At 38.2% G+C, this 24,752-nt stretch overlaps 1 protein-coding gene across 1 annotated transcript in view; it reads right to left on the bottom strand.

Moving 5' to 3' along the window:
• PIK3C2G (phosphatidylinositol-4-phosphate 3-kinase catalytic subunit type 2 gamma) overlaps positions 1-24,752 on the bottom strand; it is a 247,493-nt gene that overhangs the window by 96,438 nt on the left and 126,303 nt on the right. Inside the window, exons 21-22 of the mRNA XM_039708330.1 lie at positions 14,505-14,598; positions 13,338-13,432 (exon numbers count right to left, since the gene is read on the bottom strand). Of these exons, the coding sequence (XP_039564264.1) occupies positions 13,338-13,432; positions 14,505-14,598 (189 nt within the window). The remainder of the gene's footprint in view (positions 1-13,337; positions 13,433-14,504; positions 14,599-24,752) is intronic.

Here is a 24,752-nt window from a genome sequence, read left to right on the forward strand (position 1 = left end):
AACTGCCCTATCCACAAATGAGATCTGAGTGCTGTGTGAGCCACTCAAAAGTGACGAGTTTAATTAAATTAAAGTGCTTTTCCTGATAGAAATCGTCACACCCAATGAATGACAGTGTGGAGCAGGTTTAGAAGAATAAATACTGACTTCTAATACCACACTCCATAAAGGAAATGCTACACAAATGTCGAAATCTTCTTTACTGTGTGACCTTCTGCATGCCCAGTGCTCACAGGATAATTTTTGCAAATGGCAGAGCCTTTTTTCCCAGACAGAGCCCCACGTCCCTTGCTGAAGTACAAACAAGGTCTTCCTTCAGTTAAAAATGTATGATGTGTTACAACACTCATGATGAAGGACTGTTCTTTCAGTTAATCCAAGCCAATGAATTTGACTGTGGAAATCCCTTTCTTCATTAGCCAAGATGGCAGCTGCCACACTACAGCTAATGAGGCTGATTAATATCAATTCAGTAAATTAAATTTTTTCTTCCAGACATCAGATAATTTTGTTCTAATCCAGACATTTATACCGATTTAATATCAGCTGACATAACATAATTTCTCATTTAACACTAATTGAAAACTACTGGTTTCTTACTCTAAAGAGCATTTGCTGTCACTTGTAACTTATGGCTTTTTATAAAGCTGTCTTTCAAACAATTTCATCATTGAATGTTATGTTTTCTGCCTTCCTGCAGAAACTTTATATGCAAACATATGACTGGCAATGTGGACAGAATGGAATAATCAGGTATTTCTCTTAAAGGTATTAATTTTAACTTTTCTTCACATTTTCCATTATATATTTGTAAAAGGACTGACTGAAACAAATGATAGAACTCTAAAATGAAACAAATGAAAGAACAAAAGAAAAAAACTCTCCATTTAAGCAGTATTGAACTCAGTCCCTCTAGCTTTTTTTTTTTTTCTTTTAAATAATTTTGGATTTGTTCAGCTTGCCTTCAGGTTTGGTTTCTTCAGATGCTACAAAGAGAGCACATCCCTACTTCTGTGCTAATTGTTCTTATTGTAATGTAAAAGCCCCTGTGCTGTGGGTTTCACCATGACACTGTCTCAGCTGAACACAACCTGTGTGGAACCCTGCAGAAAGGTATTGGTGAAAGCCACCACACAGGAGAAGGCACCTACTACAAAACTGGTTATTTGGAAAACACTCACAACATTCTCAATCCTCCCAACAATCAGTGTTGGATTAAGCCTTTTTCTGACCCAGAGATGGGGCAACTGAGAGGTGTTTTAACAACTTCTATTCTATTTCAGTCTCATGTGAAGGGTGAGACGATACAGATGTTATAATACATTGCCATCACAATCAGAAACTATTTCTTAATTACAATGCATTATAAGAGCTTCTTGGTTTATCAACTTTTGCCATACTATGTCGTAAATGCCTTAAAGCCAATCCTCTAAAATTACCCCTCGTGGTCCCACTACAATGCATATTTCATAGTTCTATTTCTCCAAAGTATCCAGTCTTATTTACAAAACCATCCTTTGAAACTTGTTTCTAGCTCCATGTCTCTCTACAGTGTCTGTCTTATTTCATGGCATTTCCTAGGCAGCATTTCTTATCTCAAAGTTTACATACAGATACATACTATGTAACCCTCCTGTCAGGCTTTGAAAATTCTCTAGAAATCCATTTCCCACAGGTAAGAACACTCTTCCTGCAAGCCCTTACCTAAGGAGTGTCCTGCTGGCTCCAGGACTGAAGGGATCAGTAAAGAAGCCAAGGCAGCCACAGGATTCCTTTGCAATGCACAGAAACAGGTCACTGATGCCAGCAGGGACCTCTGCAGGTCCCCTGGTCTGGCCTCTGCTCTAGTCAGAGCTAGTTCTGATATGGGATGGGCTGTTTTCAGAGGGCCTGCCCTCGGCAGCAGGGTGGGAGAGCTCCTGGGCTGGCAGAGGGAGCAGCAGTGCAACTTGACTGTGTGATGATGATGATGGGTTCCCAGAACAAGAGGAGCTTCAAAAGACACGACCCAGTGACAGGCAAGCCTGTCATTTGGCTAGGAACAGGAATAAGTGTGCCAGGAGCTGCTTCTCTTAGTTCTGTCACTTTCTGTTCCAAGTGTCACTCTGCTCTGTCCCATCAACCACGGAAACTGGAGGGCAATTTCTGCCAAGCACTTCAAGCCAGAGCCCAGCTGCCACAGGAACAGCAATATTTCAAAATCCTTGTGATATAGATTAATTTTAGGGTAGGAACAGAGAATTCACATTATTCTTTACGCTGACTAGACCATGTCTGGCAGAACTACCCTTGTGTATAAAATAGGAGATTGGGGTTTGCCTATGGCACTGTCTGGACAAAATCCTCTTACGAGTTTGCAGTGCACAAAATGTGAGGGCTCCATCCTCTGAAGGAGCAGCTGAATATTTACCACTCTTTGCCTCCTAGCCCTTCAGGTTCTCAGAGAAGTTATGTTAGACAAAGTGCAGTCAGCCTCAGGATTTGTGGGAAGCGATCAAGCACGACTCTCCAGGGGCTCTTCCAAAAGGAGACTTAAGTCTGTTTTCCAGAATCAGTAACTCAGACTGAGACAGAAGCACAAAGATACATTTCCAGGCACAAGAGTCTTCAAGGAAACATATAGCAATGTAGGAATCCAAATTACACTGTACAGGAAGGGTAGACTAGCACAGGTTATATTTGGGAATAATGCTTTTTTTTAAATGGAACTCGTTCTAGATCTCCCAGTTCTCTTGGGAAGTCACCTGAATCTAAACTTAACTGCTAGTAAAAAGTCATTAGAACACAGCAGATCTATGTTATTTACAGTACTACTTATCCCTACTCTCCTCCTGCTTTTCTGCATCCTTCCTCCTATAAAAATATTTTGCTTGCTATCCTTTATTCCCTCAGTGATTACTCTTTGCTCCTTTGCCTGCTTATTTTAATTTTATTTATAAAGCATATTTTGTGTTGCTTCAGTCAGTGACACACTTTGCTGCAAACACTGGGAACATTGTGGCAATTCCCTCCTTTCCCAAGCCAGTGAACGCTGCTCAGGCTTCTGTTTCTGGGAGAAGATTTGGGATCTCGAAGCAGAATAGACAGAGGTGTTTTCAGAGCAGGTGGAGGGAATTCCCAGCTTCAACCCTCCCCACTGCCAGAATCATGCTGCTTTTCACATTACATCCTCTACCCATTTCCAAGGGAATCTAGATGAATCTTGGGAATGAAGTGGAAGGAGGCCTTGGGGGAACAGTTATTTTAATTTCACTGGATGACAGACTGTGAACAATCGCTGGGGGAGGCTGAACATGAAAACTGAGCACTTATGTAAGGGGAAAAATACATTTTTTAATCTCCTTGGATATAAACCTTGCTACACAAGCTAGAAAAATCAAGTGTAAGAAGCAGAAAACAGGATTTTATCGAGAGATATGTTGAAGGTGGCTTTGCTGTTTACACTGAAGTATTTAAGAGTCACCCTTTATGTCTAAGGATTTGAACTCTACAAACCATTTATTAGATAAGGAAGGAAATCTCATTTTGTGAGAGAGGGAGGGTGCTGATTTGAAAGGATCATCCACCTGTGTATGTGCCAGTGTTTCTCAATTCAAGTAAACACTAACTTTTGTTGCTATATTATTATAATACCTATACTACCTCTAATACTGACAAAAGATAATGGCATTATTTTCACACCAACAGAACTCTCACCAGTCTAGAACTGCTCCACTGTGCTGTGCTTGGACAGCTTTTGGTCCAGCAAGCACTCAGCCAGAACATTCTTTTTCTACTGCCCACCAAGACCCAGCCCCTGTTACCTCTTTACCAACTAAAAAAAGGATTTTTTTTGCTCTTTAACATGTATTTTTCACTATATATATGTTTATAACTTTCTAGTAGTTCAACAAGCTATCAACTCCCAAAACCATCACTGATTAGTTATTTTTATCAAACATGAAAAATACCAACAGCCTCTCCTAAAACATCACTTCCATAATACAAAACCAAAACAACCCTGAACCAGAAAAAAACCCTGAGGGGGAAAAAAAGGAATGAATATGAACAAATTTGTATTCACCATTTAAAATTTTCAGTGGAGGTAATTTGTACTAGCCCTTTGAAAGATAGACAAATGAAAAACAATAGCTACTCCAGCACTGAGGCTTTGATCAAATTTACAAACAAATAATTTCTCATATATATGCTGCCAGCAGTTTATGCCACTTAAAACCCACATGCTCCACTTCATAACAGTTTTTTTAAAATTCTTTTTAATTTTTGTCCTTAACATAAGGTTTTCCCTCAAGTAACAGCCAGCAGTGAACAGCAGCCAGGCAACACACTGCAGAGGTGAGATACCAGTGGTATTTCCAAAATTACTGCACCTAAAAGATTGGTGTGTTTTCAAGCTAAGAAATAAGACAACCAAAATGAACACCAAGAGAGGGAGATGTGCCTGAAATGACAAACTTTGCATTAGGGATTGTTTTAAAATGTGCATTGCCCCTCCTCTAAATTGAGATGGAAACATGCTGGTGAGTTGCTTTAGAATGGAGGGGAGGGTTTATAGCAATGGAGAGGGGAAGGTAAATTGTTCAAAAAACAGCTCAATGTGGCACTCACTGCGTTACTCCAGCCACAAGTCTCTGCTTTGCCATCTCCAGTTACAAGCAGAAGAGGAATTAGGACTTTTTGACACGCCATCTGAATGTTTCCACCTAAGCTCCATGTTTCTCTGAAAAGCTTTGATTTTGATGAACATTTAAAAAAAAATTTCAGTGAAAAATTCCTTGCTGCTTTACATTACTCTGCCAGCCACCCACCACTGATGCAATATTGTGATAACTTATCTCTAGATGCCTTTACACAGGAAAAAAGGGCCTTTTGGAGAAGAAATTCAGTTCTTGCAGCCTGATTTTCTTTCAGAAACAAAAAATAATCTGCTGAACTTTACCAAACAATGTATTTGACAGACACCACACTAAAAGCTACAGGATAATTCAGCTGTCTTTTGTCAGAGATGCCTATGGCTCGTGTGACCCATTGGGCAGAAATTGACAGCTTTTAGATTTGGAAGGAATCTGAATTGTTTTTAGATTTACTGGTCACTTTCTGTTTAATTCAAGGGTCCAACATCATCAGTTCCAGCCAGGTGGGCTCTTTGCCAAGAAAGCACTGAAGGAGACAATGTGAGACAATGGTCCCTTGAATAATTCTCTTGGTTAAAAGGTTATTGCAACATCACAGCAATGTTGTTCAAGCAAAATAGCCAAAAACAACCCATCTGACAGCTTTTCTGTCCTCTCTCAAATGGTTTTGAATTTGATCACCATCCAAATGACATCACTCTGATTACAGACTAATATACCATTGAGCATGGGTGAGCATTCTGAAAGCAATTAACATTCAGGGAAATATTTTCAAACAGCAAAGGCTTTATCAGTTTAATCCTGAAATAATTATCATCTGCAAACATCTAAAAATACTGAATTATAGTAATTCTGTTATCCTGACAGGACCTTCTATCAATCCTTACCCTCTTCTGCCCAGAAATATTACCTTTTTTCCTAGTTTATTTGTTTGTTCATTTTAAAATGTGTTAATAATTATATTGGGGTTTACATTAGGGAATTCCTTTCTAGGAAAAATTACCCAAAACTGAAGAAAAAATACCAAGTAATTTTCTGCTAAATCATGCCCTGATGCAACATATTCAACAATGTCTAATTCATGATTCTATTTCTTCTAATGTTTCAGTTGTTTAGGCAAAGGTCCAAAGCCCAGTTTTCATGCTGGAGGAGAGTGATGACTAAACCTAGAAATATTAACCACAGAAAACACACAACTGACAGCAACATTAAGCCTACCAATAACTCATTACAGTGCATGTCCTGTAACCACTTGAAGCCTCTCTGTTTATTCATATTTTTCCTTTAAGTTCTCACTGCCAGTGTTCAGAAATAGGAATAATTTACAAAACTCCAGCCTGTCAGACCAGCTGTGGCCAACAGCCTAACTATAAATGAGTACTGCAAACATATCAGTCCAAGGAAATCAGGGTCTGAACTGCATTTATTCAAGTCATGAGGCAAAAACTTTGTGTTCCAAGAAAAATGGATTGAAAACAACGCTCTGAAGTAGCTCAATACAAATTTTGTCAAAAATTGGTTCAAACAGCTATAGTTAAAACACAAAACTTGCTAAGCTGGAAAGAATAAAAGACCTATAACAGAGCAAGACTTACAAAATGCTTTACATAATGTGATGCAATTTTGAAACATCTGCAGGCTCATTTTGAGTACAGTAATTGCCATTTCTAGCAAAACAAAAGTTTCAAACAGAGGAAAGAAATGTAATTGTTTTTTCCCAAATATTCCCAGAACGTAAAGCCTGAAAGTGAAATCATGCAATGCAACTAAATGAAATTTTTTTTAGATACTACATCTGAAAAATTTGTGGTGAGGCATCTTCTCCCAGTATTTCACCTGAGCACTGAGGATCAGGAGCACCTGGGCTGCAGAGGCAGCATTTCACCAGTGAAACACAGCACCAGCTGCTCAGCTGAGTCACAGGAGATTCCCTCCATGCTGCTCACTTTCCAGCTTTGAGGCTTTGTGTCTCCAAAATCATTACAATCTGCTTTGGGAAATTTGCATCATCCTTAAATTGCAGCTACCATTATTTGTGATTTGGACACCTCAGATCATTGAGGTTGGCCACTCAGTATCGGCTTAAAGAAAATTTCCATGTAAAGAAACTACTTCTAGGATTAGATTCAGGCATCTTTTTCTAATATCTTTCCACAACATGTACCAAAAAAAATCAAAATATTTCCACATCCTACAAATTCATAACTGAAAAGTACCCAAGTGAAGCGACAGAGCTAGATGAATGTTCTGTCAAAAATCTTCCTGACTTATCAGTACTCTGGTTTACATCCCCAAATGTCCCTCTGGAACAAGCAAAGATGACATGAGGCATCCATCAGCAAAGATTTTTCCTCCATATTTTGTTGCTGAGAGAAGCAACAATAAAACATTTTTTAATGGGAAAATCAGGAAGAAAGGCACAGATGAAAGCTGCGTGTGACACCTGCACAGAACCTGCTCTGAGTCCCTCTCTGCTCACCCAGGGGAGTCACTGCAGCCCGACATGAGAGCACCACAAGGCTCCCTGCAACCCTTCCTGCAGGGCAGATCCAAGAGGCAAACCCATCTTTCATGTTCAGCTCCATTACTGGAGGGGTTGGGACAGATAGAACTTGAAGCTTGTGGGGAGCTTTCTGGCATAGCTGAGAAACCAGATTTGTCAGCTGCAGAATTTTTAACTGCAAAAGGAGCCAAATGCAAAATAAATCAGACAAGCCATATGTGGAAAAACAATGTACTGAAAAACTTTTTCCTTAGTGCTACCTTATAAATCATGAAGCAGCTAAAAGAACTCAAGCTTTTCAGAACTCTGTCCCCTTTTCCAGTTTATCTTTGCAGTTCTAAGTAGGTTCACTTGTGCACATATGCAGTGCTGTGTTTTTTCATTTCAGTAACATGCCCTAATAACTGGCATTTACAGACTTTTTATGCTTCACTTGACAACGTTAATCCTCCCAGAATATGACTTTTGGCATGGAATTTCCTTTGTTCCAAAGGTGGGACACACACAGAGTTATCTCTGTGTTCAGTAACTTATTTAGGGCCACTGAATATTTGCCTGCGCCAATAAAATTAATGATGCTTCACTCCATGCTCACATTGATGTATGATCACCAGGGTGCCTCACCTCCTCCCTTTTGTGCTTGCACAGGATTTTGGGAAAACACCCACCATTCCTCGATTTCTGGACATTCAGGAACACATTCATAAATTAATGATGCTTCACTCCATGCTCACATTGATGTATGATCACCAGGGTACCTCACCTTTTCCCTTTTGTGCTTGCACAGGATTTGGGAAAACACCCAGCATTCCTCGATTTCTAGACATTCAGGAACACATTCACTCTACTAAGGATCATTAAAATAATTAAAAACAGACACATGCACAACTATGTCATTTATATCCTTTGTCAGTGACTCACCAGATTTTCTCATATTCACTAAATTAGAAAAAGGCATAACTTTGTGCTTTATTAATTTTTAAACAGATTTCTTTTTAAAAATCTGTAATTTTCAACAGTGTGGAAAAACTAACTTCCTCTTTATATTTTAAATGTTGAAATGTCATACTTAGATTCTTTGTTAACCTTTCCCAGTCATGTTTTCCATTTGACTTTTTAAATTCTTTGGAATTTATTTTCATTTTCCTTTTTGTTAGAATTTTGAAAGTTTAAAATGGGGTCTTGCCCCACAGTCTTCTAGTCCTCCAGCTAGCTTCTCCTTTTACCAATTCCAGCTGAGGTCAGAGCCAGTTCACTCTTCTGTCTTTAGAGACAGCAAAAAGTGACCCTAAAATACTAAATACTGTTACTAAATACTAAATATTTTTTTTTCTTCTTGAGATCTAAAATGTATTTAATTAAATGTAAGATTTGTTTTTTGTTTAAATATACCATTTTCTCACTAAGTCTGTAACTAATAAAGGTCAAACCCAAGTTACTTCTTCACAACAATCTCTATTCCATTTGACATCATCTTTTTCTAAAACTGGAGTCTGAGAAAATGGAAAGTCTGTAAATTAGGAAACAAAATAATTATCTGTCTGTTGTACAGGGCAATAACCCAAGGCCCACACAGCTAATAAGGAAGCACTCAGCACAGAAGTTGTCTGAATCATTATCTCACACAAATAATGCTTTAAGTAACTAAAGAAAAAAGAAAAGTCTCCAAGATTGGTGTTACATAAACAAGAATTATGATTTCAGAACAAGAATCCCAAGGTGTGATCTGTGGCTGAGGTTCTCTGCAGTCCAAAACATAATGATCACATCGAGTTCTCTGAATTCCCATGAAACTCACAATCACCACTTAGTTGAATCAAAAATATCCTTGGACTGGCTGTTCCTATACAGGTTCAAAGTTACACATATGATTAAATGTTTTTTTAAATTCTGTTCAGTGAAAAGGACCAAATTAATGCAAAACCGGACTGGCTGTTCCTATACAGGTTCAAAGTTACACATATGATTAAATGGTTTTTTTTAATTCTGCTCAGTGAAAAGGACCAAATTAATGCAAAAATAAGAACAGGCATCTTTTGTGTTTACATTCATGTCATTTTAATGGGCTGGGGTTTTCAGCCTGCTCTGCACAGCTATTTGGGAAGTTCATTTCATAATTAGCAGACATGATAACTTCTGACTGTCAGAGAAGGATATGATAATGCAGGAAGAAAAAGATCTGGAGGATGGTCATCTGTTTAATGTTCAGATAATTAAGAGTGTTGGACAAATGAGTGTCTGCTTGATTTATTCCTTCTTCTGAACACTTTAAGTAAATTATGGTTAACATAGACCAGTTCTGACAGTTAAAAATATATTTCCTTTCAGAAAATATGAGACAAGGGTTCCAGTGCTGGAGTTCTGAATAAAAGAGTGGTAATGATTTTGGAGAAAAAGATATTGAGGTATGCAAACTTCCCAAGAGCAGAAAATGGAACTGGGGTCTTTTTAAACTTTTATACATTGCTGTTCTTTTTGCTTCTTATAGTTCTTTTTCTGTATATATATTAAAAAAAAAAATAATGTTCTAGCCATAAAATCAATAGTCTGATTGACATTGTTTCCAGTGTGCTGGATTCCACCAAGTTCCTTTTTAATCTCACATTCTTACTTTTCTACAAGATGTGGACTTGGAAAAGACAGAAGACTACTCCCTTTTCTCTTGTCAGTCAACCTGCAGTTCAGAAATGCCAAAACCTGGGAAAGCTCTCCAAAGTTTAAATGACTTAGAAGACAAGCTACAAAAAGACACTTTATCTTCAGAAAGGTTTTGACCTGGCTTTTTCCTTTCCTTGAGCTGAGCAAACCAGATTATTGCAATTTACAAACACTGCCACTCTTCCACGACGATGGTGCTGCTCCCCAGCACCACCTTTGAGCAGCTGCCCCAGATCCTGGAGGACATTTTCCCTGCTATTCAATCTTCCTGTGGAAGGCAACCATCTGTGAACCATTCTCCTGGCCACCTGCTGCCCCAGCCAGCTGTTCTGACTCCACGCTGCAGCTGCCACCTGTGACAGCAGCTGAAAGCCAAAAACACTCCAGCAAGAGGGAAACCAACTGGCAGGAAGCCAGGTGGATTAAAGCTCCGGCACAGAAGCTGACAAAAACCCACCTGTGTGTGAAACATCAAGTAGCAAGGAGAAAAGCACTGCCTTTCAGTGAGCAGAAGGGCCCAAAAGGGCTCAGCAGTTTGCTTTCCCCTCAAGCAACTTTTTGCGCTTTGCTAGAACCAGTTTAATACATTGACACCTTGGCTCCAGGGAATGGGGAAATTTGCTCCAGCCTTCTTGCCTGCCAGGAGCTCTGGTGGGACTAGCATCAGAGAAAATTTCTGGAAGGTAGTGGGATAATTCTCCATGTCTCATGGACATTGGGAAGTCCTGAAATAAGATGAAAATAGGATTTAAGTGGTACATGAGTCCTGTGCTGGCACAGTATGCAGGGGCAAATTTTAATCTTGGGAAGAGGAAGACATTCAGAAGTACCAATGAGGAGATAAAACACTGATGGATGCAGATGGCCCAGATTCCTCAAGAATTTGGAGAAGGGAAAAGACACATGTGATAAGAGAAAACTCAAACACTCAAACAGGGTGTGAGAGCCTTCTCATTCTCAATAGCAGAATTAATGGAACAAATCTGCAAAACTTACAAGTGAAGAACAGACTGAAACTATCCTGACCGACAACTGCTGAAGATACATCCCAAGAATAAAAATTCTCCCTGTCCTGTCCACCTTTGCCAGTTACTGCCCAATAATTTTTAAATAAAATTTCAGACAAACTTAACACTGCTTGATGAAATGAAATTAACAATTTGCTATCCAAAATTAATATTTAAAAAATATGACTGGTACACCATTGTTGGGTAGCTGCTTATCTCTGACCTGCAGGGAAAATGAGTCAATTTGGAATAATTGACATCTTATTATAAATAGTATTTGTCATTAAAATAAGTTGTAGTGGCCACAGCAACCACCTTTTCTAGACATTTCTTAATTTACAATAGTATTGTAAAACAAGGAAGTTCAAATCAGTTGAATTTTCCCCTGTGGCTCTGAAAAAACTTCAGCAGTTTTCTGTATTGCATTAGCCTTTTCCAAATTTTATTTTGGGCAGGTACAGTGTGTATATTGTTGTATTATTTAAGCATATTTTTATTGTAATGTCATTCATTACAATTAAAAATAAAAAAAAAACCTTGTTACTAAAGGTTTTGTTTTTTGGTTTTTTTTTACCAGTCCTTGCTTTTTGATAGCTAATTTGGTAGTAAAACAGAACGTGACACTTGAGAATAAAATGTAACCTAATCACATTTCTTAAAATAATTTTTCTGAGTGTACATGCACACATGTGCTCCCCACATTATTAAATCATTGAACTTCTTTTAAAAGTCTCTTTAGAAATAAGTGCAAGAGAACCTCTGCTTTCCCTTACTTTTAAAATGACTGAAATTCAATTTGTGAAGTAAATTGTTAATTATTTAAGACTTTGTTAATAAAAGCCATGAAATTACCAGTAAACTTTGTAAGCAGAATTTATGGGTTGGGAAACTGTCTTTTAAAATAAAGGAGCAGGAATATGAGTAATTACATAAATTGGAATGTTAGGGAGAAAACAGTTTACAACTGAAGAACTGGGTGGAGAAGAGCAACCAAAAAACCCCTAAAGTGCAGACGATGAATAGAAACACCAAATCCTAAGAGACATTTGCCACATTTAAGTTCTTATTTTAGCTTGAAACATATGAACTAAACACCTAAATAAAAGAGGTACCCAGCATGAACAGGGCTACTACCATCTGAAAAGCAGAGAATACAGGCAGCCTTGAGAAACAACCTACATGATGTGGAGATGTAGTTACCCTATACACAAAGCTGTGTATAAAATAAATTTATTCTGCCACTTTACTTTGCACTGTGCCAGATAAACGTATATATTCAGGATGGAATAACTGCTCTGTATTACCCAAGGTTATAATATTAGACAGTTTGGGCAAAATTTGGGGAAAAATAGGGATTTGCACTGGGAAGTAAAGAGGAAGAAGACTGTAGACAGTAGTTTTTCTTCTAAGAGAGGAGTTAAAGAAAACAGAGGCAAACTAATGATGTTCCTCTGTCCACTGAACCGTAGATATAATTTCTAATTTTACAGGAAAACTACCAGCTCTGAGGGCATGTTTAAAACTCCAGACTGGATATTTTATGTGCAGTATGACGAAGTTTAATGTTACTAGAAATTTTCTCAGGCGTATTTCAGGCACTGTCGAAAAATGGCTGGCTAAATGTGGTTCCTCTTTATTTGAAAGATATGCTCATTAAGCACATTATCCTACCCATTTCAGTAAAACAAACACATTAATAATTCTGTTTTATCCCCACTAACACTTCCAGAGACCATGCAGGTATGAAAGTATTATTTATGCTCTTCCCAACCCTGCACTTTATCAACCAAATGACTACATTTCAAATTGTTTTCTTTCCTTTGCAGGGAGGAAAGCTTTGGTTTAAGGGATCTGAACCAGTTGAACTGTAAATGAAAGCTCAGCAAATCCATCATTACTAAATATAGGGGGGAAAAAGAAAAAAAACACACAAGAGTTTGATTGGGCAGATGCTGAGACATCAAAAAGCCACATTCTCAGAGAGCCTTGAGGTAACAGCACAGCAAACAGAATAATTCAATAATGCAATAAGAGGACTCCTTATGTTGGAGGTAGATGGTGAATGGCAATTTCTACCAGGCCTGATACATCTCCACACTCATGAAAAGGAACTGTTGGAAACTCTACCATCACAAGTCAGACTGATATAAAAAGGGGTAAGACATACATCTTGACACACATGACAACTTTGACAACTTCAGGAGAGATCAGGGGAGTCACAAAAGCAGCTAGCCTCCTTTGAAAGTGAGCCAGTGGTAAACTTTGGGGAAGGCTACCTCTGGTTCAAACAAAAAAAATGCTGAAAAACCAAGAGGCAGAACTTCCCCCTTCTTCTGCCTGCCCAGGGCCAGGGTGAAGGTGGAGATAAGTGGGTCTTTTATACAAATTACCCACACCCAGTGCTGAAAGAGAAGGAACAAAACTTAGCTTTTCTTTCCTTTGGTTTATTTTAAACCAAAGGACGGTTTATGACCAATGGAATAATGGATAAATTTCACTATGACAGAAAATGACTGTAATGGCAAATGGTCTTACCAGTAAAGCTGATGGGCTACTTGGATGCTCTGAAGAGAACGATTCAGCAGGAGTTTCACCAGAGGGCTTTCAAGACTCCACTCAAACTTTAGCACCTGAATGGAAAAAAATATAATAAAAATAAATTTTTGTGCTGGCTTTGGTGTTTTTCCTTTATAATAGAAAGCACCCAGTTCTCAGTTTGAACAAAGCAGTCAGACAATGGAGAGTTTGCTCTGGCAATGCAATGAGCAGAGAAACTTCAGTTCCCAAGCATCTACCACCACCTGTAAGACAGACAGACACCACCCTGATTTTGTGTTAATATCCATATAAATATGCAGCTTGTCTCCCCCCACTTACAACTATCATTGCCACATTTAATTTATCTGATTATCTGCTTTGGAAAACAAACTTCTTTTAGAACAGAAGCTGAGGAAGGTGAAAGGTCCCAGCAGTTTGTGAATACTGTAAAGCTGTGAAGGTTCTGCTGCCTCACAGTAGTGGATTACATGAATATATTCATAAATGCATAGAGAGATATCTATCTAGATTAGCAGATATCACAAGCACAGAAAGAACTCTGCAGTGTGGATAGTGGGTCATCCATATGCACAGTGTTACCAAATGAGGGGATAAAGCTTCCAAAAGTTCCTGCTCAGCCCCAACCCAGGACCTATTCAATCACCAAGTGCTTTGGAAGCAGTGATGCCATAACTTGCAAAACATTAATTTCCAGTGCAATGCAATGTACATCTCTAAAGAGACAATTGCACACCAAATGTCCACTTCACTCTATGTTGACAGTGGTTTTCTCAGTATATGTGGTATTAAAAACCCAGATATTAAAAATTTTGTGGCAACAGCATTTCCTTCCTCGGCTGCAATGAAGCCCTGCCACCTGAGCAGAATTTCTCTTGTTCAGATGCACTTTTTACTTTTCTTTGTTACTTGAAAATATCTTCATGTGTTATCTATGAAAGTCCAACCAGAATGCCAAAACAATTCCATGCTGCTAAGCTGGAAGCAGCTTCACCCTCAGCCCTGTTTTTAACCACTCATTTCATCAGCTGACAAGACTTATTTGCTCCTCTTACGATGTCTTAACCAACCTAAAAGCATCAAAAATATTTAATGCAGTTATTGATCTGGACTGAAGGCTTCCTTGGCTATCAATTTCCTCCTTACCTGGACCAGCTGTGGGAGGTATTCTAACAATTCATCATTTGACACATTTTCTATTTGTTGGACAGCTGCCCTGCGAATATCTTGATCTGGAAAACTAGAGAAAAACAAATAGGTATCATTAAGAGGTACCAGACCACTGCAACTCTCCTGAGCTCTCACTGATATAAAATGTTAGAAGAACTGATTTTCTCTCAAAATGGAGCAGGAAAAAAAGCCAGTTAATTTGCTTTATTGTAACAAGAAACACACCACAGATGACTTAATTGGATTGAATGTTACAGTGTCACACAGGGGAGGAAAAACCCCAAAAAGCTGATCTTGAAATATCTTTTTGAATTTGAAATAGCATGTATTGTAATTTCCCAAAATATAAAGCAAATTACAGATCTCTTGCTGCTCTTTCTTACCTGAAATAGGAAATTTCTGAGCCATGTGAACTTTCAATAGTCACTTGAAGACTTCATTTGTTCTGAGCAACAATACAAAAGTTTTAAATTTCCTATACAAAAAGGATTCATTTCAGATCATTTATTCCCAAATCAGCTCTTCTGTTTTCTGTCATAACACAATCAAAAATACTTTTTAAACAAAAGCAATTTTGAAATTGAAAACACAGGCTGAGTATTTTTAGGATTTTATTATGTGAAACTTGGTAAAAAAAATAACACCTTCCTGAGAAAGGTTTCAAGTCAGTGAAACAGACATTTCTGATGAGAAAATGTTTGAGAACTTGCATAAGCCACATTCTCAACTAATTCTGGCTGAAACCAGGGTGGCTGTAGCCTGGTGTGGATTTTGTGATGGAGCTTTCATCACTGAAATGATAAAAGAGGAAAAAACAGTGTAGCAGCAGGGATAATGTAGAAAAAGAAGGCTGGATGGTAAAACATAGATGGTAAAAACATTTTCCTTTGAAAGAGAATGAAATTTTGATGTCACCTGATTGATCAAAACTCACTCTTAACGGAACATTTTCTTTCTTTTAAGAGAAAAGGTAGAAAGTATACAGTGTCTCTTAATATTTGAAGCCAAAAGATAATATTTTAGGGACTTATTTTGGAAACATAAAAATAATTTCTACCTTTTCACATTTTGCAATTGTGACATTAATCATTAAAATTTGGGCTCAATGATCTCAGGGGTCTTTTCCAACCTCAATGATTCTATGATTTTGGACACAGGGAATTTCACATCCACAGGAGTTGCCTAGATTGGTTCAAATTCGGCTGATTTGCTGTGGTTGTGCTTTAACAAGGAAAGGAACAGCTGTGCTCTTCTATCTGTGTCTGATACATGGTGTCACCCTTACCTGTGTACCAGTACCTGCATGTTGGCCATTGCCACCCCAAGAATATTTTCTGTCTTCTCCTGAAACAAACTGAAATTGTTCCTGGAGACCTTTTGGTTACCAGGAGTTCAAGAAGGGTCAACTCTGCCCAAGGGGCAGAAATGTCTTCAAATAGTACCACAGTTTACTGGGCATTGCTCAGAAGAGCTGGTGGGCTTTGATCCAGTTCCCTGAGGGTGAGCACCTGCCCCACAAAAAGCAGAGAATCCCTACCCTATGAACTGATATGGCCATTAGGCTCTTGGGAGAGATCTCTGATTTGGCAGTCTAGGCACAGAAAAAAGGAAAAAAGATGGTGACTAAAGGACAAAGGTTATCCTGTCAATTCAGCCTGAGGAAAGTCCTTTGAAATCAGACTCTTCATGCACAGCAGGAGATGTCACAGGCCAACAGTGTCACTGCTTCAAGAGCACAGCACAAAATCAGACTGCTTGCTTCCCACCTTCCACCCAGCACCTTTTGCCAATAATATAGAAATAAAATCTGAAGGGAAACAGAGGAGGCAGTACCATCTTTTCAGCAGTGAACTGCTTGTTGCTATCAAGATAAAAAGAGGAGAAATTGCAAAGCTTGGTGCTCAGCACTGTAAGGGCACCTGCTGCTTGAATCTTGAGCTTCTAAGTTCAATAAAACCAGCTGAAGCAGAACAGTATGTACACTTTGAGAATTAACTAGATGCCATCTAATAAAAATGGGGACATTTTGATTAAAAAGAAAACAAACCAAACCAGGTAGAAAGTTGGACTTAAAAATTGTTTTCAACCATTTCCACCTTTCAGTCATTTACACAACCATTTCAATTTGTAACACTTTCCAACATCCTTTAGCAATATGACTCAGGTCTGGTTTTTCTATTTTGTTTGTCTGTTGTGGCACATATTTAATGATGTTTCTAATATGGTTTATAATTCTTGTATAATGCCAAGAGGGCCTCGATGGGGAGAGGATGAATGCATCATAAATAAATTATCATCCTAGGCCCAAATTAGATCTTTGCAAGGCTTATTTTTTTTACTTATTCATTCTAGGCAACCTATTAGGAATGAGAAGTTGTTACTTTAATATTCACATAGCTACTTAGAACAAAACATATTTGAAGGAGGCCTATATATTAAACAAAATAATCCCTTCCGTATCATCCTATTTTCTAATTATGCAATTGCTCCAAAGGGTTGTGTGCCAAGCATGTGCAGATAATATGGAAATGAGTCTTTCCCTTCCCCTTCTTGCCTAGTTCAACAGGCTACTGAACAGTGACATATACTCTGCACAGGCACAAAGCCAGGCAAAAAAAATGTTATTACTTAGTTACAGCTTGTCCTTACCAGCAGCCAAGATCTGAACCCATGCAATGCTATGAGGACAGAAACTCCTATATTTTTTCCAGCTAGACAAAGAATGAGAAAATTATTTTAATCCCAAACTTTCCAGAAAATTCAGCAGCTAACATTAGATTTATACAGAGTTGACTTGGTGTATGTCAAAACTAGGGCTATGTCTAAGTCACCTACCAGCAGCCAAGATCTGAACCCATGCAATGCTATGAGGACAGAAACTCCTATATTTTTTCCAGCTAGACAAAGAATGAGAAAATTATTTTAATCCCAAACTTTCCAGAAAATTCAGCAGCTAACATTAGATTTATTTAGAGTTGACTTGGTGTATGTCAAAACCACGGCTATGTCTAAGTCACCAGAAGAAGTGCCAGGAGATGTGATTAGGACATTATTTCACTGTGGTGAAATACCTGCAGGGTGGTTTGCTTCAGGAAACATGGCTCTTGTCATTCTTCTTGAACGAGATTTTGGTAATTTGTTGGTTTTGGTGACTAAACTGTTTCCTTCAGCTTGTAAATCTTGAGGTCAGCCTGAGGCTTAGTTCAGTCTTTTGAGCAGAATGGAAAATTAGCCTATTTTTTTAATTACCTGACAATTTGTTAATCCCTAGATGCATTATCCATTGCTTTTTTTTGAATTTTGGTGTTGTTCAGGGCCCCAGGTACAAGTACAATATTGAATTTGTATTTAAATATTGTACACAGGCACAATATTTAATTCTATTTGTTTTCCCCCTTACATTTATATTTGAGCAAACATTTAACAGTCTCATGAACATTGGGGTTACAGCAAACTCTAACAAACTCCACTAGTATTACATGGTGCTATGCTATTCACACTTGCATGCAGCAGTTTATTTACTAGAAGCCAATAAAAGGGGATGGTTTAGAAGCAAATCTGAGTAAAAATAATCCTTTCACACGCCTGGAAACTGTGCCATCGTGTAGTCTGGTATTTCATTAGGGCTGGAAGGGCTTTTTTTTTTCCCCAGTGAATAACCTTGCAAATATTTGAGTTGCATCAAATCTGATTTTAGTAATCCATAAATTAGTCCTGATTAGAGGATGAAATCAATTGATTTTTTGACTCCAACTCAATGCAAGAGAAATCACTTCAGACCTAAGAAAAAGAGCGTTATAGTTTGGCTATTAGAGGAGAGCTGATTTCCAGGGCTTGCTGCAATGCATATGCAATTATTTATTTACACAGAAAACTCTGAAAGCAGACAAGTGAGACAACTCTATCACAACAAATTCAATGTTCCAGCCTTTAAGGGGACATTCCTCAGAAAGAGGAGCTCATCTGTAGCCCAGTCTGTCTACATCAGATCAATTTTTGGAAGGATTTGAAGTGACAGAATTCCTGACGTGTGGCCTCTGACTGTGGCTTCAGAGAGGCAGCACCTTCAAGGACTCCTCTTCCCAGCCGCTTTATAGTTGTCACCAAAATACTAAAAAAGCCCAGCTTAATAAGAAATTGTTTAACAATGCTTGTAAGATTCCCTTATTGCAGAGTTTCAGAATGGTAACTGTCATCCAGGTTTAGGTTTCCACTCACTTATAGTTGTCTGTTTTGGTTTTTTCCCCATCAACAAACAAACACCAGTCAAAAAATACTTCATTGAATAGAACCACAGTGTTGTGGTTCTAGTCTCTGTGACTAGAACTCAAGTGTTCCCCATTTATTTGCCTGGCTGCATTGTAATATCTTGCAGCTTTCTTCTTTTGGCCAATTTAGCTGTTCTCTCTTAAAGCAATGAGTACTCCACAACAAAGATCATGGCTTACAAATTTGTTTTAGGTTTACACACATCAGAAACATCACAGGCTCTACCAAAAAATAAACAATATGTAAATTGTAGTTGAGTTTAGTCCTCAGCTACAGGTCACACCGTGCAGGATTTCAAACGTCCCCTTCACAGCCTGTCTCACAATCTGGATTCTCCTTAAGTTATGAAAGTGTTTTCCTCTCATTAAACACTCATCTGCATAAACTCAACACCCTTTTTGCAGTTTTGTTTCCTGCCTCATGCCAGTGATTGACAGCCACCCGTTTTTTAATTTCTAAGTAGATTATTAGATCTCCCTTGAGACTGTAAGATGTTTTTGTGACAGTTGAATTTTGAGCTGGGCGAGCATAGATTACAATTTGGTTTAGAAATAAGGAAAACTTTCAATCTTTGATTCTTTTCATGCAGATAGCCAGTCAGGAGCTATTTGTCTAGCTGTACCTTTCAGCTAAATCAGATTCAAACAGAAAACTAAGTGCTGCTGAGGTGTCCTGTGGATCTGTGAAATTCTCTTGAGATTTTAGCATCTGCCAGTGGTGAGCTGACTGTAAATGAGAAATAGATGTGCATTTCATTTTTAACAGTTTTATTATTCTAATTTTATTGTGCTGCCTCAAACAGCCCTGTGCTGGAATACATTTGTCAGGTAAGTGAAACTGCTCAGTTCTCTACATTTTCTGGCACATGATGATCTCTGAAGAGAACAATGCAGCCTTTCACAGGCCTTCTTTTAAGGTAGAGGCTAATATCATGTCACCTATCTCTGCATTTCCCTTCACATTTTAAGTTCTGTTGCATTTTCAAAAAAGAAAAACTTCAGTCCATGAAATGCATGTTATTAAGTCTGGCAGAACAAGGGAAGCTGAACTAGCAAACTTATTGGAATGAGGATACCAACCGACAACAAAAATCCCTTTGAGCAGTAAATATCATATCATTGATGGATGCAACTGAGCCAGGAGAAAAAGTGTGGAAGAAATGTTTAAAATAGTAGAAAGAGAAGTTTTGTGAGGCAGTTTAAGTATTTTTATAAAATTAGATAGGAAGAGGGAAGAAACTACTAGAGTAATGATTAAGGTGTATAGTTTTAGCTTATAGATAAGGTAAGCAGGACTTTCTGTTTGTGATTTTTTTCATTCTTTTGAGGCTCTCTAAAGAAAACACTGTGTGAGCATATGAAGGTTAAGGACTAAAGGAAAGTACAGAAAGATAACAAATACCATCAATAAAAAGGACAATGTATTTTCATAATTCTTGTCATTTTTTAAGAGAAAATTCACTCTTCATTGTGAGAGGCCACATGAACCATTCCCAACCTCACTCATTGAAAAGGACATGGTCATATTCACTCACTTTTGCTTTGGCTGATTGATTGGCAGATAGATCTGTTGAATTTACTCACAGAAAATACACTTTCAGTGATGCTCACAGAGATTTTCTACAAGAAATTCTGACTGAAACAACTAAGAATAAGTTTAAGATGTCATAGAGACCATATGGTGAATCACATCCTAGGACAAGAGTAGGAAGAAATTAAGAAAAAGAAGTTTCCATTTGAAACCTCAATGATCTAGAAGGTTCTTCCCACCCCAGGGACAAACTTCTCTGTTACATTAAAACTGAAGTTTAAACCATGGAAAACATGATTATTTAGATTAAGTTTCCTGACTAGAGTGCTCATTTATGCACAGAAAACATATAATATTCTACACAGTTGTCTATTTGTCCTACTACAGCATTCTGCTGTATGTAGTACCCTCATATTTATTGCCAAGAAAGCTAAAAATGGTTAAAAGCAGTTTAAAAAGTTAAAGAATTCATCACATGCCACTGCTTAAAAAGACTTGTCTGTTCATAGCAATGCATGCATCACCATCTAAGTTATCACTAAATTTCATGTATATTAAGCATAAGCAGTTTTCAAGCTTTATCAGTAACATGTTTTGTACATCAAAGTATCAAATTAATTGTGGAGTGTTGCTTTGTTCTTATCTTATTTCTTTGCCTAAGCCTGTGTTTTCTCTCCCTATTGATGCATAACTACAGTCAAGTAACAAGATGCACACAGGCAAGGTATGCTGTATTTATAAATACTCTGCTGTATTTATAAATACTACATTGTGAGCTCCAAGGGAGCATTTTAAATTCTCCTTTTATTGAAACAATGACAATCTGATTAAAAAATTCTAAATCTGCTTGGCTTTCAAAGGTATAAGAACAAAATATGTCTTCAAGGTATCACATTTTATTTTAATTATTGCTTAGATATTTGAACCTCTAAAATGCAATAGCACTCTGCTACATAAATCAAGAATAATGCTGTGACAGTCCCAGGCTGAGGGATACTATAACCAAAACTGTGTCTGACACTGATTTGGCACATGGTTTTAGAGGAATGTCCTTGCTTGTGCAGTTGCCCTGACAGAATTACAATTCAACAAGAAACTTCTAGGAAAATTTTTAAGCCTAACAGGGAGGGTGCATCTTCACCTCCACAAGCTACTTCAAAAAGTTCTCTCTACAAAATGGTTGCAGCCATGCACTCTGCTGGAAAAAAAGACTTACATTCCATGGCTGTTTCTTGATTCTAGCTCAATTTCCTCATCCCAGCCATGACACCTCACAGGGCTGTAGGTGTACTCTAAATGCAAAAGACATTAATGAATGTGCTTGGACTTTGCAGTAATTTGAGTAGTAAGATAACCTGACTAAAATTCCCAGCTATGGTTGTTCTGAACATACACGAAACATTGGCCTGCTAGCAGCACATCATAAATGATGGCATTGCTAACCCTGCCCTTGGTTTCCTTCTGTCATCAAGGAAATTCTCTGAGTAAAGGAGTGCACTGGTGTTATTTCCCTGGATACAGCTGTAGAAATCTCTAACTCACTAAAGCTTGGCTTTTCACCAAACTCAATAAGTGAAATCAACAGCAAAATGCACAGGGCACCAAAAAGCTGCTCTGAGTAGGAGGGACCCTCTCTATAACTTCTGCCTTAGGGATAATTTTGTATTTCAGGCAACAGCTTATAACCATCCTTCCCTGAAATTAGAGGTAAGAGTGTAAAATCTTTTTTCTCCACTTCCCCCTCCCATCCTCTCCATTGCATCTTTATTGATTAAAGGAACATTAATGGTTTTTTAAAATCCTTTTTCTAAGCATTGGCTTCTAGTGCTCTAAGAAACAATGCACTTGCTCTGAGTACTGGATTCAAGGTTGCTATTGAATTTATCTGTGAAATGTACCATGATTGTGTTTTCCATTTATGAAAGTTCTTCCTTTCCACTGCATAAATGAGCATGTTATCATTTGTCTGCCTTGAGGGCTGCCTGCAAAGTGGAAGAGCATAAGCAAGAGAGACACACTCAAAGAACAAGAAACATCTATTTAAGGGTATGTTTAACTGTGAGGTGAACAAAACAACTTAGACACTTCAGAAAGTTGCAAAGAGCTTTCCAGCTCACATTCCTGATAATGGGGCTTGATCTGCTAGGCTGTGATACCCCTCCCTAAGCTCTGTGATGCTGCCTTCTATGCCAGGAATCATCTCCTATGGTTTTCATTTCTCTGTCCTCACCAGTGGGTTTGAGTTTAATCAGCAGGACAGATGCTGCTTTTTTTTTTTGCCCTGAGAAGAAGGATAATTTTGAGTTCCCAAGCCAAGGCTTGCAAAAGTGATGGTGATTTTGAGAACTTTTTCTAAAGAGTGAGCACATGCCTGCTGCACAGAGTCAGGTCCTCCTAAAGACACTGCAAACTGAAGTTCCACCAAGGAAAGCATCCAGAATCTGGAGTGACTGGAAACTCTTGGTATCTTTTATGGTATTGACAAATTGTGGTGCACAGATATAATACAGCAAAGAGCTAAGCTGCAGATGATCTTGCTTTAGGATTGTAAGCTGAATATTTATGCAAAATCAATTTTACTTTGGAAAAAATCATGGAAGAAAAATGCAAGAGGGCTCTTGCAACAAAAACAACAACAACAAATCTGTCTGAGGAAGTCTCTAAGCTGCAGAATACTGAAAGCAGGGAGAGTAGCAGTGTCACCATTTTCACTGTGTTCCCTGGGTAGCTGTTGTTGGTCACCACTGGAGAGAGGATGCACTACACTGACTTTTGGGCTGATTTAGTGCAGTTGCTCCTGTCAGCAATACTTGTAGACAAAGATCAGCTCTAATTCATTTTCCTTACCCATGGTTTGATAGTGATGGTAACACAAATCCTTAAAATAGACGTGAATATATGGAGAGAATTTATTTTATATTCTGCTCATGTTTTATATGAACTTGGATCTTTCAGCCGTGTCTTAGCAATCACAAGAAATCAGAGAGCTGTTTCGTGGATGATAGAAGTGAGGAACTGAGTTGATGAGTTGTCAATGCCAAACATAAAACAGGATAGAGTTGAATGAATGTTCAAAACCAGTTCAGTTAAAGAGCCTGTGATCCAAAGTCAGTGAGGGTAAGGGAGAAGAAAGGTTGGACCCTAGCCAGTGTTACTGTACTTTTTTCCAAAATGATAGAAAACTGAGGAATAGAGAACTAAGAGAAGAAACCTCAGAAATCCATTTATATGGAAAGCACTCCTCTCCTTCAACCCACTCTCTCAATTTGCATATATCCAAGCGTCTCAGAGTTAAATCAGCGACCCAGACATTTTTGAAACCAGGCATCTTTAAGGAAATGTAATCTCTGTGTTTCTGAAGGTTATATTCCCAGCTGTTCATGCACCAACAAGATATTGTGGATATAAGAAGGACAGATTTTTTTCCTAAGAGGATTTGTTCTGTGATGCCAAACTTCTTTTTGCAGTATTACCATGAAGGAAAAAAACTGGATTGATATTATCTTCTGTGAGAAGGGACAAACCATCTCAGAACTTGATCAGGAGAGAAGTACTTGTTCTTTAGCACAACTGCAGGTGCCAGCCACTCCCCGTGGTGGCACAAGAGGGACAAAATGATGACATTTTCCCCTCCTTTGCATGCCAGCAATCTTCGTGTAGCCAGAATGAGCAATGGATACACTGCAGCTGATGCAGGAGAAACTGGGGGACAGACTGAGTAATATCAAATGCTCTCTGAAGCACCTGAAAGGGCTGATATTCTGCACCACACCCTCGTGTGGAGCTGCATCTTCAAAGAGCAATCAAGATCTTCACTTGTAGAAATGCCACCCAGACACAGAAACAACATGGGGCAAAAGGTCTGATCTAAAAGCCTGGCATGCTCTGACAAACCCTACCAAATTCTCTTTCTACTCTGAAGTCTGGAATACAACACACTGCCCATATACTCCCTTCTACATGGATCTTTTATAAATTAGAATTGGATCCTAATAATTTAATGATGATAAATAATATTATGCTCCAGAATCTGATTTGTCAGGATCTTTGCTTCCACTATTCCCACTACATATAAAAAAAGACATGTATGCAAACATGTGAAACTGCTAATAGTTCAGATAGAAACCTGCAAAACAAGCATTAGGAAATTGCATCCAGAGAATATAATCAATTTAAATCATTAAATGTCTATTTTTAATAATCTGGCAGTAAGTGTTTCAAGTCGCAGTATATTTCCCAAGTAAAGCTTTAGAGGAGGTTTATTTTTTTCCCAAAGGTAGAGCATGAAACTGAGATTGCAAAACTGATGCAGCTCGTGCTTACCCAAGACAAGCAACAGCTTGATAAAACAAATTTGCTCAAGCATTTCATCTGCATGTGTAATGTTTCTACAGGTCACTTAATGCAGAATACCTCCCAAGTTTT

This window comes from Passer montanus, unplaced genomic scaffold, assembly GCF_014805655.1.
Source record: "Passer montanus isolate IOZ18808 unplaced genomic scaffold, ASM1480565v1 scaffold20, whole genome shotgun sequence".
Taxonomy (NCBI): domain Eukaryota; kingdom Metazoa; phylum Chordata; class Aves; order Passeriformes; family Passeridae; genus Passer; species Passer montanus.